The following is a 15,015-nucleotide window of genomic DNA, read 5'->3' as shown; positions in this document are numbered from 1 at the left end:
AAGAAATTTGGAGCCAAAAAGACCCCTTGAGATTTCATTTTCTGGATCAGAACAATAAGTTTCTAAAGCCAGGCGGGTGGAGTGATGGGGTGAGGAGGGTGGAGGCATAGAGAAACCGGCAACTCTGAAACAGAGCTTTGACCTGTCTGTGATAAAACAGTAAATGTTGATGTCCACACTGAGATTCCTTCCTTGAATAGGATTTTTTCTTCAGAGCTATTTTTCCTTATCATGGTCTCTTCCAGCTCCTAAGCAGCTGGTTTGGAATTTGCCTAATTCAAATTTGTAACATATGGTAATTACACTGAATCTATGGCGTACTCAGTAAGTGATGCATGCTGTCGGAGTCAGAAATAATTCTAGTTTACAGAACCTATAATCATCCAATTGGAAACGGTGTGCATATTGGCAATATGTAAAAAAAAAAAACAAAAAACAACTATATAATGTGTACAGAAGTGAAAAATGGAAGGAACCTAAATTTATGATATGTCATTGCAGGATCACGTACATGAATCTGCAGAAAGGGGCTTCCATTTTTTATGCCTTTAGGTTAAAGATACTGCTTTGAAATTTGCCCATTTTTCATCTTTAGCCATTTTCTTTATCTATATTGTTTCCTCTCCCCAAAGTTCACTCTCTGTTCTCTCTTCCATGGAATATCCCAAGTGTGGAGGGGACAGGAATTGATAAGAGAAGGGAAAAAGTGAGGACCATTTGGTTTTTCCCCCTGTAAATGCATAGACTTTCTGCTGAAATGACTTTGCTAACTTGGTACCATTTGCCAAAGGGGATAAGGAGGTCAATCATGGTGGATTAAAAAATTTTTTAATTAGGTTTATTTATTTATTTTGAGGGAAGGAGGGAGGGAATGAACACATGCGCACACACAGGGAAGGGGCAGAGAGAAGGAGAGACAGAATCCCAAGCAGACTCCGTACCATCAGCGCAGAGCCTGATGCAGGGCCTCAACTCCTGAACTGTGGGGTCATGACCTGAGCCAAGATCAAGAGTCTACTGCACTCCCATGCGCCCCCACTGTGGTGGATTTTTTTCTTCTTTCCTAAATCACCTAGGGGTGTCTGGGCCAGATCAAAGACCCAGGGAAGATCTTAGGGCTTAGAAAAAGAGATTAACCTTATGAAATTAAACCTCTCAGAGGCAGGAATTGTTAGACTCTCGCCGACTTGGTAGGAACTGTGCAGTTTGTTCTTGCCTTTCACTTTGAAAATGGTTTTTAAGGCACTTACGCTCAAAGTCAGCAACTGGGGCTGGAGGAATCCCTAATAGCATTGGATTAAAGAAAGAGAAGCTAGCTAAATAGTCTTTATCCCTGCATCAAAATATGTACGTATTAGAACTTTCAGTCAAGAGAATTGTGGCTCTGGTCGTACTTGGCTATTTCCTTCTCTCCCTCCCTTTATTTTTATTTTATTTTAAAATGTTCTTATCTGTGAGTCATTTGCCTCCCATCTAGTTTGTGGCTAAACTCCCTGAGTTGGAAGTGCTGGTGGTTAATACAGTGAAAGGTCCACATGGTGTCCTGGACCATGTCTACTCTTTAGAGGTTATGTCTGGAAAACCCACCAGAAGGAACTACAGTAGTCGTCCTTCTCAGCTTCTAAACTGGAGTGTTTTTGGGGCGCCTGGGTGGCTTAGTCGGTTAAGCGTCCGACTTTCGCTTAGGTCATGATCTCGCGGTTCGTGGGTTCGAGCTCCGCGTTGGGCTCTGTGCTGACTGCCGGCTCAGAGCCTGGAGCCTGTTTCAATCTGTGACTCCCTCTCTCTCTGACCCTCCCCTGCTCACGCTGTCTCTCTCTCTCTCTCTCCTAGAAATAAATAAAACATTAAAAAAAATTTTTTAACTGGAGTGTTTTTATGAGCCACTGAGATAGAAAATGTAGAACTGAGATTGCTCTGACACATGTGGAGTTTATGGTGACTCTTTTTCTCTTTAATGTTTGTTTATTTTTGAGAGAGAGAGAGAGAAGGACGGGGAGAGAGAACAAACAGGGAAGGGGCAGAGAGAGAGAGACACACACAGAATCCAAAGCAGGCTCCAGGCTCTGAGCTGTCAGCACAGAGCTCAACGCGGGGCTCGAACCCAGAAACCATGAGATCATTACCTGAGCCAAAGTTGGATGCTCAACCTACTGAGCCACCTAGGTGCACTGTATGGTGACTCTTCATTCTAAAATGAAGACCTCCATGCCTAGCCCCTGAGATTCCTGCTGCATGCCTGCCATTGAAGGCCAGTTTCAGTCACCCAGCCAAAACCCACAGGCCAGGCCACTGGAGAGGCCTCAGGGAAGCTAAGAGGCTTGGGTTTCTAGAGTCAGGTAGTCAACGGATTTCCATAGTGAGTGCCTGCCTTTCTTTAGTGTCCTACCAGTTATAAAAAGAAAATTTATTGACTATTTCTAGGTTTCTAATTATTTGCTCTGAAAAATCTGCAATGTCTCATGAGATCTAGCTGTAAAAGGAGAATAATTACATCAACTGAAAGTATCCAGAGGCAGAAGCCAGGAGACGCTCTTATGTGCTGGTTTTGAAGAAAAGCTTCAGCCTGACCGGTGATGAGCTCTTTTAGTTTTTGTCAACTCTTAAGGGGCCGAATGGGTGGTGTTCTTTTACTTGCCTCTCTAGGTGTCTTTTTAATATTATTTGCTTGTATGTGGCTGTGTTAGGTGCATACCTTCTGTGATAGCTGGCCTGGGGCACTTGGGAGAAAATACGAGATAAGCTGTCTGCTTTTTCTGCCTTGAGCCTCCTGGTCTGCAGACCTGAGTTTACATCATGGAGATGATAGGAATACAAGAGAGAATGAGCTAGAGGATAAAGGAAAAAAAGGCCCCAAATAAATTTAAAAACAGGCATTAGGGAGTCCGTCAAATTTCTTTTCTTCACTTAAGATCAGGATTTTAAGGGATGTCTCATCCTTAATACACATAGGATTGTCATACTATTGTTCTAACAGCTTGCACAGTTGGCTTCCAGAGTAGCAGTCGTGTCCAGAGCTGGTGGGCCTGATTTTTGCTTGGTGTTTGTGGAGGAAGGCAACTGGTTTTGGAAGGCATGTGACCGATGTACCTTACGTCTCATTTCTGTGATAGTAGCAGACTTTTTTACTTACTTGTCAGTTTCAAACCTAGTGAAGGCTTACTAACCAGGTACCACACATTCTCTGAAGATGAATGCTGTGCAGGAAATCCATGGTAACCAGTGTTGATCCTCAGGGCCTGAAGGTTCTGTGTGACCACGCCACTTCATCGCCAGGACTTACTGTGAAGTGCAAATAAAAATGAGTAAAAATCCTCACTGAACTGCATTCAAACCCACCATTTAAAGGCAAGGTGTATTTAAAATGAATTGTAAGAAACCCTATGATGTGTCCTGTCTTGGCTTTGATGATGGTATGCAGCGCCTGCAAGTTTTTAAGCGGTTTTAACATTCATGGAAAAAATTAAGCAAATCATTGACCCTATTGAATTTCCAGAAGCCCCTAAACGCTGGTTTCTCATTGGCGAGTTCAGTGTTTTCTATGGCTTAATGTGCCAAGAAGGACTTGACTGTGGATTTGGAATCCAGCCTGGATTTCAGTGCTCATGTCGTCACGTTCCCAGCCTGCTGCATTCCCTGTGCAGTCTTGGCTCCTTTAACGAGCAGGCTGTGGGTCAGTTGTGGTGGAAAAAGTACACTTAGCAAGTTCCTTTTTTAGAACACTTCCTACAGGTCACCTCAAGTCTCCTAGGCAGTAAAATGCAAAGGAGGCACATGTATACCTTTTGCCCCCTTTTCTTGGACGTTGAAATGCTGTGGTTTTTTTGGTTGCCATATTGAAAAGGTCCTACTTCGTGTGATGGAGTCTAGGCCTTCCTTCGTTACTTCCTTGCAGTGAAAGTTTCTGGTGGAACAGGAACTGTGTTCACTGGGCTTTCTCATGGCAGAGCATGTGATGAACGTCTGTAAGAATTGTTTTTATTTTTTAACAGATGGGTCAGAGAGTTTCTGAACGAAGAAAACAGAGGTCTTGACGTTCTAGTGGAATATCTCTCATTTGCGCAGTACGCGGTCACGTAAGTAAAACTTGGCTTTTTGGTTTTTGAATTTCATGTGGTCACGGAAGGTGCAAGAGAATGGTAAAATTATATACCACACTGAAGGGGAGAAACCTAGCAGCAGATGTGGTAAGGTTTAAGGAGATTTGCTTCTACTACGTAGCTGAAAGCAAATTACATAATTGTTATTAGAAATGCTTTCAAGGCAGAAGTAAAACAGGGGAATAAAAATCACCCTTGGAGGAGTCTTTATTATAAAAAGAAGTAACTTTCATCAGTGCTCAAGTTATGTATGTCCATATGGTAGAATACCTTACCAGATACTGAAAGAGGTATATGATATACTGTTAAGTGAATAAAGCAAGACACAGAAGAGCAACTTTCTTTTTATTAGAAGCAGAACGTAACGCGCGTGCGTGTGTGTGTGTGTGTGTGTGCGTGTGTGTTTGTAGTGCTAGTAAATGTAGAGAATGGGGATACTAAATCTAGTGAGATTGGAGGAAGGAATAGACAAGCTTTGCTTTTTTTTTTTTTTTTTTTACTTTATGTGTATTTGTGTTTTGACTTTTCCTTCATAAGTTGAGGGTGGGGAAAATTGGGGCAGAGCAGGAAAAAATCTATTTAACCTTGTTTTTTGTTAATTCATAAAATTTTCCCATTTGTGAGGCTTCTAGAAGGACTTATAGCAGTAATGAAAAGTGTACATTTGGATGAGACATTCTCTTCTCCGTATTTCCTCCTTTAGTAAAAAAAAAAAAAAATTTGTAGTATCCACAGATAGACTCTCACTCACAGATCGAGGAAGTAATACTTGATATTGTATGTTTAATTTGCCTGGAAGACATTTTGGCTTGGATGGTAGTGTTTTGCCCCTCTCCATGCTGCATTGCAAATCAGTAACTTGCTTTTTATATTGCATGACTCCAAAGAAGTCCTAAGGCCTACCAGATGTGATCTTAGAGCCCTTAGCACTTCTTGAGAATTTGTGAGGAGAAAGCTGTAATTACTCGTACCTAGTGGATGCAGAAACTACAGTATTAAGTGAAATTAGCTTGACCAATTTCTGGTTTGATGACTCTAGTATGTCGTGTGGGATAGAGTAAGAAACACCAATAGACAAGTTCTTAGCTTTCTAAGAAGCCGTCCTTTGAAGTATAACCCTACTTTTTATGGCATATTCTTCCAAAGGTTGTTCCTTATCTGTGTCCATCATGTCAAAAACTGCTAATCTCTTTTTCACTTTATATTATACAGCAAACACAATACTACTACCTGCTGTACTGTTCAATATCTGGAGGAATGGTTATGGGATTGAGAAAGAGCTAAAAAAATTTCAATTGTAGTGGAAAAGGATGGCATGCTATGGATTAAATGTTTGCTGTAATTAACCCTTTACCTACATCACTGTAGAGCTTGTGAGCCATTTTTCCCAAAAGTACCCTCCCCTGAGACCAACAGCAAAAGGAGGTGTCACCTACCATGAGGGGAGCCTAGTTGTGGCCTAAGATCAAACCCAGCAAAAGGACAGAACTCAGGGCTTTGGTTTTCTAACCTAATTTTTTGGCCTTACTTTGCATTCTCTGCTTATTAGTTTTGGTTTTGTTTTGCCTTATTTAAATACATTTTATATAGATACCTAGTTTCTGTTCTTTCTTGAAACTAATGGGCTAAAAAATTTCCTTACTGTTCCTTGACTTGTGACAGTTTCCTAGCCCATATAATGTGAACCAAGAGGCTCAGGCTCCATCCCTAAATAGGATGCTTTACCAAGGTGTGTGTTTCCTTCTTAAGGTGGGGGAAGGGTTGGGAGTAGGGGGAGGTAGGCTGAGAGGAGCATGAGGCTGTGGAGCTGCTGATCAATGACTTGGGGGCTGCAGAGTGACTTGGCGAGAGTGTCAGTGACCTGGATGATCTTGGGGTACCCTTTCTCCATTATCAGATGTAGCCTTCTATTTTTAGTACTTAAGCATTTGATAACTCATTCCCGCCTCTTTTCTGTTCAGCCCTGCTTCCTGCATCCAAAGGCATGACAAAATTGCCTCATCCATTCACTAATGGTAATCAGTGGCTGCCACCTAGACTTGTATTTAATAGGTGGAGAGCATCTCTGAGTTTACAGATGGCAATTCTAACAGAATAACTTTATTTTGGCGATCATGCTTTTATAAAAAGTCAAACTTTTATTTTTTTATTTTTTATAGTTTATTTATTTTTGAGACAGAGAGAGACAGAGCATGAGTGGGGGAGCGGCAGAGAGAGAGGGAGACACAGAATCTGAAACAGGGTCCAGGCTCTGAGCTGTCAGCACAGAGCCTGATGCGGGGCTCTAACCCACAAACCGTGAGATCTGACCTGAGCCGAAGTCGGATGCTTATTCGACTGAGCCACGCAGGTGCCCCAAAAAGTCAAACTTTTAAACAAAAAGTCCTATTTGTTATTTCCAATATGTGTTGTTACTGTCTCTTCTGCAAGAGCTTCTCAAATCTTCCATATGATATTCATTATAGCTGCCTTCTGTTTGTTCTCTGATCAGGTGTTGCTGGGTGGAACTATGGGTAGAAACACTTGATGAAGTATTTTGTTGAGAAAGCAGAGCCACTGACTGACTTTGGGAGGAGAAAATGCACAGGACACAAAGGCCTGGCTGTTTAAAAATTTTGTTCCTGAAATTATGCAAAAACGAACAACTTAACTCTCCATTTATTCTAACATGGTTAACATGAGTAATAACCTCAAAAAATGTCGGAGAAACAACAGTCCTACTTTAAAGAGCACCACATTGGGAAGAGATTCCAAAATCAAAGCAAATCCATAACTTTGCGAGTAATGCATCACATATGGTTGGAAAAGTACACTTGCCAACACACGAGGAGAAAATGCTCAGTGAAAATTGATGGGTAGAAATAAATTAGTCTAAGCCTGCATACTGACTTGTTAAAGCAAAATGAAGACAGCTGTAAGATCTTTTCTTCCCCTCCCCCCATAGCAGTGTTAGTAGTTGGTAAGTTAATAGGCCTTGTAGTTAATTACAGATAACACATTACTATTCATTTCTGCACTGTTGTTCAACTATTCTTTTGCTTTGCCCAGTATTTGTCATTTTGTGTTTGTCATTTTGTATTTCAGAAGCAAAGGAACACTGAGAGTGGAGATTGATTTTATGTATCTTTTTCAGTTTACAAAGACTACCCATTGTAAGGTGCAGATGTGTATGTTCTCGGGAGGAATAGGGTATCCACATCCCTGTACTGTGTGACTGTGAACTGTTAAGGCTTCAGCGGCATTTCTCTTTTGTTTTAGTTTTGATTTTGAAAGTGTGGAAAGCACTGTGGAGAGCTCGGTGGACAAATCAAAGCCTTGGAGTAGGTCCATCGAGGATCTGCACAGAGGAAGCAACCTGCCCTCCCCAGTGGGCAACAGTGTATCCCGCTCAGGAAGACATTCTGCACTGCGGTGAGTTCCTTTAGTCAGGAGGGAGGCCAGGGGATAGGCTACCCAGGGACAGCAGAATTCCTGCTTCTGGTGAGGATCCTGGGCTACAGATTGTTGTAACTTCCCACACAGCACTTGGATTTCTAGTGATGCAAATGAAAGTTTCTTCAGGAGTTTATGGGACCATTCCTGGGGCAATAGTCTGTAACTTTAAATGGATTTCTGGAAACACCACACCTGCACTCAGCACAGAAAGAAAGTGCTGCTACCAAATGATGGAATGCTTAAGACTCGGTAGGCAGCTAGGTTCTCAAAACCTGGGAAACTCTGACTTTGTGATTTAGGCCGTGTGTAGAGGCAGCACCTCTTGAGATTTGAGGTTCTCAAGAATTCCTTGTTGGTTTTTCATACTCTTCTCCCCTCCCTTCTTCTCAGGTGTGTGCTTATTCCTAGGTACTAAATGCTGTAGTGATCCTTTTCATTAATGAAATGCCTTTAAGCAGCGTTCCTTTGGTTAGGTGTGCTCAGTTGTCAACCTTCTGTTTCCTCCTAAGGATTTTTTCTCTAGTCTTTCATGGTTGAAATACCACCTTGCCAAGGAAGGAAGGGTGCTGACCGTCTCTGCCACTATATGGGTGGAGTGTCACTGCGGTCGATTATTTGCTCATACCCACAATCATTCATTCACTGAAAAATATTGTTGAGCTTCTATAATTTGCCAGGTGCTGCAGTTAGAGTTAAGGTACCTGGATGGATAAATCGGAACCCCTGCCTGTTAAGATAGAGATGCCATCTCAAGCAAGTTCCTTATGGTTGCTGTGCTTCAGAAGTTGAATAAAAGTTTTTTTTTATTAATAAGTGCCTCTTTCCCAAAGGTTGTTTATTCTTTGTAAGCTTGAAAAACTTATGTCCCTTATTTCAGACTTGACCTGGCAATTGAGTGTTGTTCCTGTCAGTCCCCATGGGTACTGGGTCATTGGTGGTGGGGTCCCGTGTGTCCGGTTGTACATCAGTGAAGATGAGGCTTTCAGACTTTTCATAACTGGTAGCCTTTTATTAATCTCTTGTCCCTTTGACTTAGGTTTTGGTCATGGAAACTTAATATCTCAATAATCAAGTTCAGTTTTGCTGAAGGATTTGACGTTTGAATATGATGCTTCCAGTCAACCATTCAGATTTTCCATGTTTGAAAATGCCAAAAATATTAATGGGTTTTGAATGGTTCAGTAATAAATAATGAGGAACAGTGTTTCAGTTCGTCTCGTGGTATTTGCAATAGGCCAAGAGCTGTATAACTTGCTAGTCTATGTCAACTTTACATGTGGACAAGGCTGATTTGGAAGTTGAAGAAAGGCCAGCCATGCCTAAAGAATTCCCTAATGACCTTGGTACAGAAATGGAAATTCTTACCATTAATATAGATATATGTAAGGAATTTAATCGACAAAGGTACATTTCAGTTCACGTTTTTATCTTGTCTTACTTGGGATGTATCATATATTGGCTAGCAACCACCTTCACGAGGATTCATTTTTCTCATTAATAATTCATTATGCCTAATTTTGAAATATTGAAGACTGTTCATTGGGAACATGTTGTTTCTAGAAGAGTGGAGGAATCAGTGAAATATAGGACTGTTTCAGGTCCAAGGAGACTGGTAGGCCTGGACCCTGGAAGATAGGGATGGTACAGGGCCCTCAGTGTCCAGCCTGACTTGTTGACACGTGGCTCAAGGTAGATCCTGCTATCATTCATTTTAAATTGGAAAAAAATGGACCAGTGAGTGTAGATAGACATGGTGGAAATGCTGTTCTGGGAAAGTCAGCATGTATATGACATTGCTGGTTGGCAGGTGTGCTGGAAGATGACCAGCTAAGAAACCAATATCACATTCTTCTGTCTTGTGTTGGAACAGTGTCAAGCTGAGGAATGGAATATTTGAATTTCCTTCGACTCTTCCTTCATGTGTTCTAGCAACTCCAGAAAATCAAGGTGGCGGTAGCTTCCATGCCGCTTACTGACCTAAAGCTTAGACTTTTGTTTTTGAACAACATATATCAACAATACTCCAGGTCTTGTGGTTCATGGATTTGTGCCTGGATTCTAATTCTGTATTTGGTCATTTGATAGCATCTGTGACTTAAAACAAACAAAACAAAACAAAACAAAAAACAGCCATCAGAAGTACAGGCATATGGTACATGTTGCTTTTCATATACCCGAAGATTGTTTACATATTTTTTTCTCTTCCTCCTCCTCTTTCTCTCCCCTTTCTTTCTCTGCTCCTCACACTTCCTTCACTTTTTGGCTTTCTTTTCATTGTCCTTCTTTTTCATTCTGCCATCTCCTTTCTGATTGTCTTCTCGTCCTCTGCTTTGTCCTTTCTCCTCCTCCCGCCGCCTCTCCCTCCGGTTCCATTCATCTCTTACACCACCACCAGATTGGTTTCTCTGCCTGAGCATCTTCAGTTCAGATACCACCAGAGCTGCTTCTCTCCCTGTTGCCTCTGGAGCAGCTTCAGTTTACACACTGATGATGAGGCTTCAAACCGGAAAATCTCGTAAGTCACGGGTGGACACGACACCCATGAGAACTCATAGTGCATGGTGGCAGGGTATCGTGACCACTCCCATTATAATATGATAACCTCGTGGCTGACTACTGTCACCCTGTGCTGGAAAATAGTCCACTGCCTTTTGAACTCTGATGCACTCTGTTATCTTATTAGGATTCCTCAGTGTAAGGATCTGACCCTTTAAGGTATATTGTGTTAATGTTACAGGTGTTTTGAGAAGGAAAAAAGGATATGAATTCATGTTCTGTAGCTTATTCTGATAGCTTTGTGTGCCTTCTTCTGTATCCAAATGCAGATTTTAGTTCCCTCTTCTTAATCTCCAGATAAGAATGTAGATTCATGGGGTACCCGGGTGACTTAGTCGGTTTAGGGTCCAACTTCAGCTCAGGTCACGATCTCACGGTTCATGGGTTCAAGCCCCACATTGGGCTCTGTGCTGATGGCTCAGAGCCTGGAGCCGGTTTCGAATTCTGTGTCTCCCTCTCTTGCTGTACCTCTCCCACTCATGCTGGAACTCGTTCCCTCCCTCCCTCCCTCCCTCTCTCCCTCTCTCCCTCTCTCCCAAAATTAAATAAACATTAAAAAAAATAAAAAGAATGTAGATTTATTAGTAATCTGATCCTCTATCACTTGGCAGAAAGGGTTCAACATGGAAGAAGAAAGAGGATTTCACGAAATTTAAAACATTTTATAAATGGGGCTTGATTAAAGAAAAGAAAAATACTGTTTTTAGACAAAATTTTAATGTTGATAGACATTCTCGTCTTTGTATTCAGATTTATTTTTTTAACTATTAAAAATGGATTATTAAAAACTTGAGGATATGACATTCACTTTGAGTTATATCAACTACTAGGTCTTATCTTATTGATTTCTCAGCTTGGCCAGTGGAAACGTTGCTATTGATGTGGCAAAAACCTGGATTATAAGCTTAGGGCCTAGTTTGCCTTCTGTTAAGATTCTGTTAATGTGGCCATAGATCTAGCTAAATTTAATGATGTTATATATGCGCATGAGTACATGTTTGATTTTTGAAGACAAAGGTTGTATTAATTCTGATATAGAGAAAGTTAATTTTTAAGGATGTTTACTTAGTGCCATTAGACTTAAATAAGCAGTGACATAGATAGTAAATAGCTGTTTTGAGTTTAAAAAAGTTTTTTTTTTAATGTTTATTTTAGAGAGAGAGAAACAGCATGAGTAGGGGAAGGGCAGAGAGAGAGGGAGACACAGAATCCAAAGCAGGCTCCAGGCTCTGAGCTATCAGCTCAGAGCCTGATGCGAGGCTCCAACTCAAGAACTATGAGACCATGACCTGGGCTGAAGTCAGACACTTAACCAGCTGAGCCACTCAGACATCCCTCTGTTTTGAGTTTTTAAAGAAAAGGGTAGAACACTAAGAGCATGGAAGAAGGAACTAGATTTTAACTGGGACTTTGGATGATGGCTGGAGTTGATCTTCAGAGTGAGGAAAGTGCTTCAGGTGGAAGAAAAGTGAAGAGACATGAGATGAGCAAAGGTGTATATCTGAGATCAGGCATGTTTGGGAAAGAGGGAAGAACCTGTCCTTTGTGATGGAGATGGGAGGGCTATTTAATGGAGAGACTGAGTCATGGACAAACAAAGCTAGAAAGGGTTAGTTAGCAACTATCTTGTAGGTAACCCTGACTGACCCTTCCCATTGTGGTAAGGGAACCAAGATCCACATTTTCTCTAAGATGCTAACTTCTCTGATTATTTCTTCCTAAGAACACCCCAAAGCAAATTTCATGGTTTTTCCTGAGGTTATTATCAAAAGGAATGACCTTTCCTGAATAGTCCTCATCTGAGTATTTATAGTCTATTGTCCTTAGTGGATTTACATGAAGAGAGGAAGAGTTCAAATTTAGATCCTTGGTGATAAATGCTTTAGCACAGTAACCCCATTCCTGGCAATGCTTTCCATGGGAGTAATTTTTATTTATTTTTTAAAATTTTTTATGTTTTATTTATTTTTGAGAGAGAAGGAGAGACAGCATGAGCAGGGGAGGGTCAGAGAGAGAGGGAGACACAGAAACAGGTTCCAGGCTCTGAGCTGGCTGTCAGCACAGAGCCCAATGCGGGGCTGGAACCCACAAACCCTGAGATCATGACCTGAGCCGAAGTCTGAAGCTTAACCAACTGATCCACCCAGGCGCCCCTCCATGGGAGTAATTTTTAAAAACATTTAACAATAGGCACAAAGATAAGAGGTGAGATTGATACAAATTTTTATTGGGGGAGAAAACATACTGAGTGTCTACCACGTACCAGGCGTTGTTCTAAGACCCTTCAGTGATTTCCTGCTCACCATGGCTTTATGAGATAGTGACGACTCTTCTCCCTGGAAAGAAACTGAGGTCCCTAGTGGTTAAGCAACTTGCCTGAGATCAAACAGTGAGTATAAGGAGGGGGGATGTGAAGTGAGCTGGCCTGACTGCAACTTCCAAGCCATGCTATCCTGCCTGATTTTTTTCTCCCGCAGTAAATAGTCTCTGTTAACATCAGGGTGTCCACCTGTCGTTAAGTGAGTTGTACCCTGCAGGAATGGCTTTTGCTGATCCTTCTCAGAAGATGTGCCTTTTTCTACTTCACACAAAGATATCAGAGAAGCTAGTGGAGACCCTCATCAATATGCTGTCAACATAATCGATCAGTATAGCTTAGCTATTACAAAACAGGTAACATAGAAACATGAAAAAGTAATTTCTAAACCCAGGACGAAGGTCAGACAAAAAGTTCTGTATTTATACGATTTCATTTTCGCCTATGTGCAGATGGGAAGGCATTGAGAAAAAGTTTATAAAATGAAAATAGTGACTATTTTTCACCAAAGGTGAGATTCTGAGTGAGCTTTTTTCAGATTTTTGTTTGCATGTTGTTTTAGAACTGATGCAAAATGCACGTAGTATATACCTGTGAATCAATTAGCGAGATGCCACCTAATAAAGAACTTTGAATTTTGGAGTTTGGCTTTTATCTCTAGGCAGTGGAATAGGAATTCACGTGAGGTGGTTGAGCCTTTTGAGTGTGTAGGGTCTGATGAATGCACTGGGGTTTGATTGGGGGGACAGATTGCTGATGCTCTGACCTCTGCAGGAGGTCCCTGCAAACTTAGAACATACAGCAAAAGCCAAGTATGAAGATGTTCCAAAACTGACGTGGTGGTCAAAGTGGTAAAGAGAAAATCTTGTGTTTGATTGATTAGAAGAGAAATAGAATCATTAGTAGAAACAGTCAATTTGGAATCCGGAAGAGATCGCAGATGTGGTGATTTGTTGATGAGGCACTGTGCTAAGACGTCATTACCCAAGGTGTTACCTAGTTCCCGCAAATCTGTTTCCATGCATGGGCCAATGGCCCAGGTCGTTGATTCGGCTTTGTTGCAGTAAATACTTGTGTTCACAGCAGCATTCCTGATGTTATTTAAATAGACGAGAACACCAACTCTATATCAGTTTGTTTGAAAAATAAGAGGTATTCTAGAAGAGTGGAGCTCTTTGAAGCCCTTACAAGTTCTTTTATTTCAACAGTAGAGCTTAACCTTCAATTTTAATTGTTGGGAGAAGAAAATCATGTAACCTCTTAAACCATTCTAGTATTAGATTAAAAAAAAAAGGTCTCTTAATTGTATAATTAGAAGCTAAAGCAATTTTTACCTTGATTCACAAGAAGGAGAACTTTGTTCTCTTCATTTTCTAGTTGATAGAAATTAGGGATGTGATTTCTCCCATCCAAGTACTAACCAGGCCCGACCCTGCTTAGCTTCCGAGATCAGACGAGATAGGGATGTGATTTCTAAAATGATCATTATTCTCTTTTCTCTTTCCTCTTCTGCCCTCAGGTTACACAAAATCAACTCAGATTTTTTATAGTATTTTATAGTCTTCATTATTGAGAGTTGTAATCTGTATTTTGTTCTGCAAGTAGACCTTCTCCTTAACTTTATGTATTCAAACTTCCCATATGGAAAGACATTAGAAAATCTGTTTCCTCAGAGTCCACCTTAAAGGGGGGAAAATTACAAAAAAAAAAAATAAAAAAAAAATTCTCAAAGCTCAAGTTCTCTCTGTTCATCAGATGGCAGATACTGATTGAAATTTTCATTAAGCCTGAACTTAGAAGGAGAGAAAAAGACAGGGAAGTAAAGAATAAAAGTAGAAAAAAAGAAAGAATAAAAGTAGAAAGGTAAGGTAAAAAAAAAAGGAGAAGGAGGGAGAGGGGAAAAAATGAGACATTTGTTATAGGCAACACTTGAATGTTATTTCTGAGAGAAGAGAAATGTTCAAGATGCTCCTTAACCTGATAGACTTTTGTCCTGAAGACTTGAGGTTCCAGGATGCAGTAATTCTCTGTAAAATACTTTCTAAATTCGCAGACTTCATAAAAATAATCTGCAACTACAGACTTCCACTTTTACTTTTCTACACATTTTGTAAGAGAAACAGCTAAAGGCGTTGTGTTATTGTGTTTCAGATTTTTGTATTTCTTTGTTTGAAGTTGTAAATGGAGAAAAACGTACTTGGATTAAGACTGTACATTTCAGCTTTTCAGCTAGGAGCTGATTTTAATGGCCCTGCTAGTGAAAACGATGATAGCTCTAATTATAGCCTGTGGTGCACCATACAAGCAGATTTGACAACTGTTTTTCAGTATGAGAAACACTGATTTCACTTGTTCCACCTCTTCATTGGGTCTTCGCTCCGATGGAAGACCAACTGAAATAGCTTATGATCTGGAAATCATCTGACCAATGCATTGTTGGGGATATGTCTCACAGGTAATCTGATTGTTACAGATGATGGGGTCTGGGGCCTCCCTCACATGTTATGGTATTAAATTAATTACTGTAAAGAACTTGGCTCAATAGTGAGTGGACAGTGTTAACCATACGGGATTGAGGGAGAAATTGAAGATGACTTAGGAAATTCT

General features: G+C 40.8%; 1 protein-coding gene across 1 annotated transcript in view; it reads left to right on the top strand.

Annotated features, from left to right (window-relative positions):
* The window catches only part of FMNL2 (formin like 2), a 311,228-nt gene that overhangs the window by 217,792 nt on the left and 78,421 nt on the right, over positions 1-15,015 (top strand). The window contains exons 5-6 of the mRNA XM_077767821.1: positions 3,993-4,076; positions 7,359-7,511. Of these exons, the coding sequence (XP_077623947.1) occupies positions 3,993-4,076; positions 7,359-7,511 (237 nt within the window). The remainder of the gene's footprint in view (positions 1-3,992; positions 4,077-7,358; positions 7,512-15,015) is intronic.

The sequence above is a fragment of the Crocuta crocuta genome, unplaced genomic scaffold (assembly GCF_008692635.1).
Source record: "Crocuta crocuta isolate KB4526 unplaced genomic scaffold, BGI_CrCroc_1.0 scaffold154, whole genome shotgun sequence".
In the NCBI taxonomy this organism is placed as follows: Eukaryota; Metazoa; Chordata; class Mammalia; order Carnivora; family Hyaenidae; genus Crocuta; species Crocuta crocuta.
The sequence above is the reverse complement of the archived record's forward strand: the minus strand, read 5'-3'. Positions and strand labels throughout refer to the sequence as shown.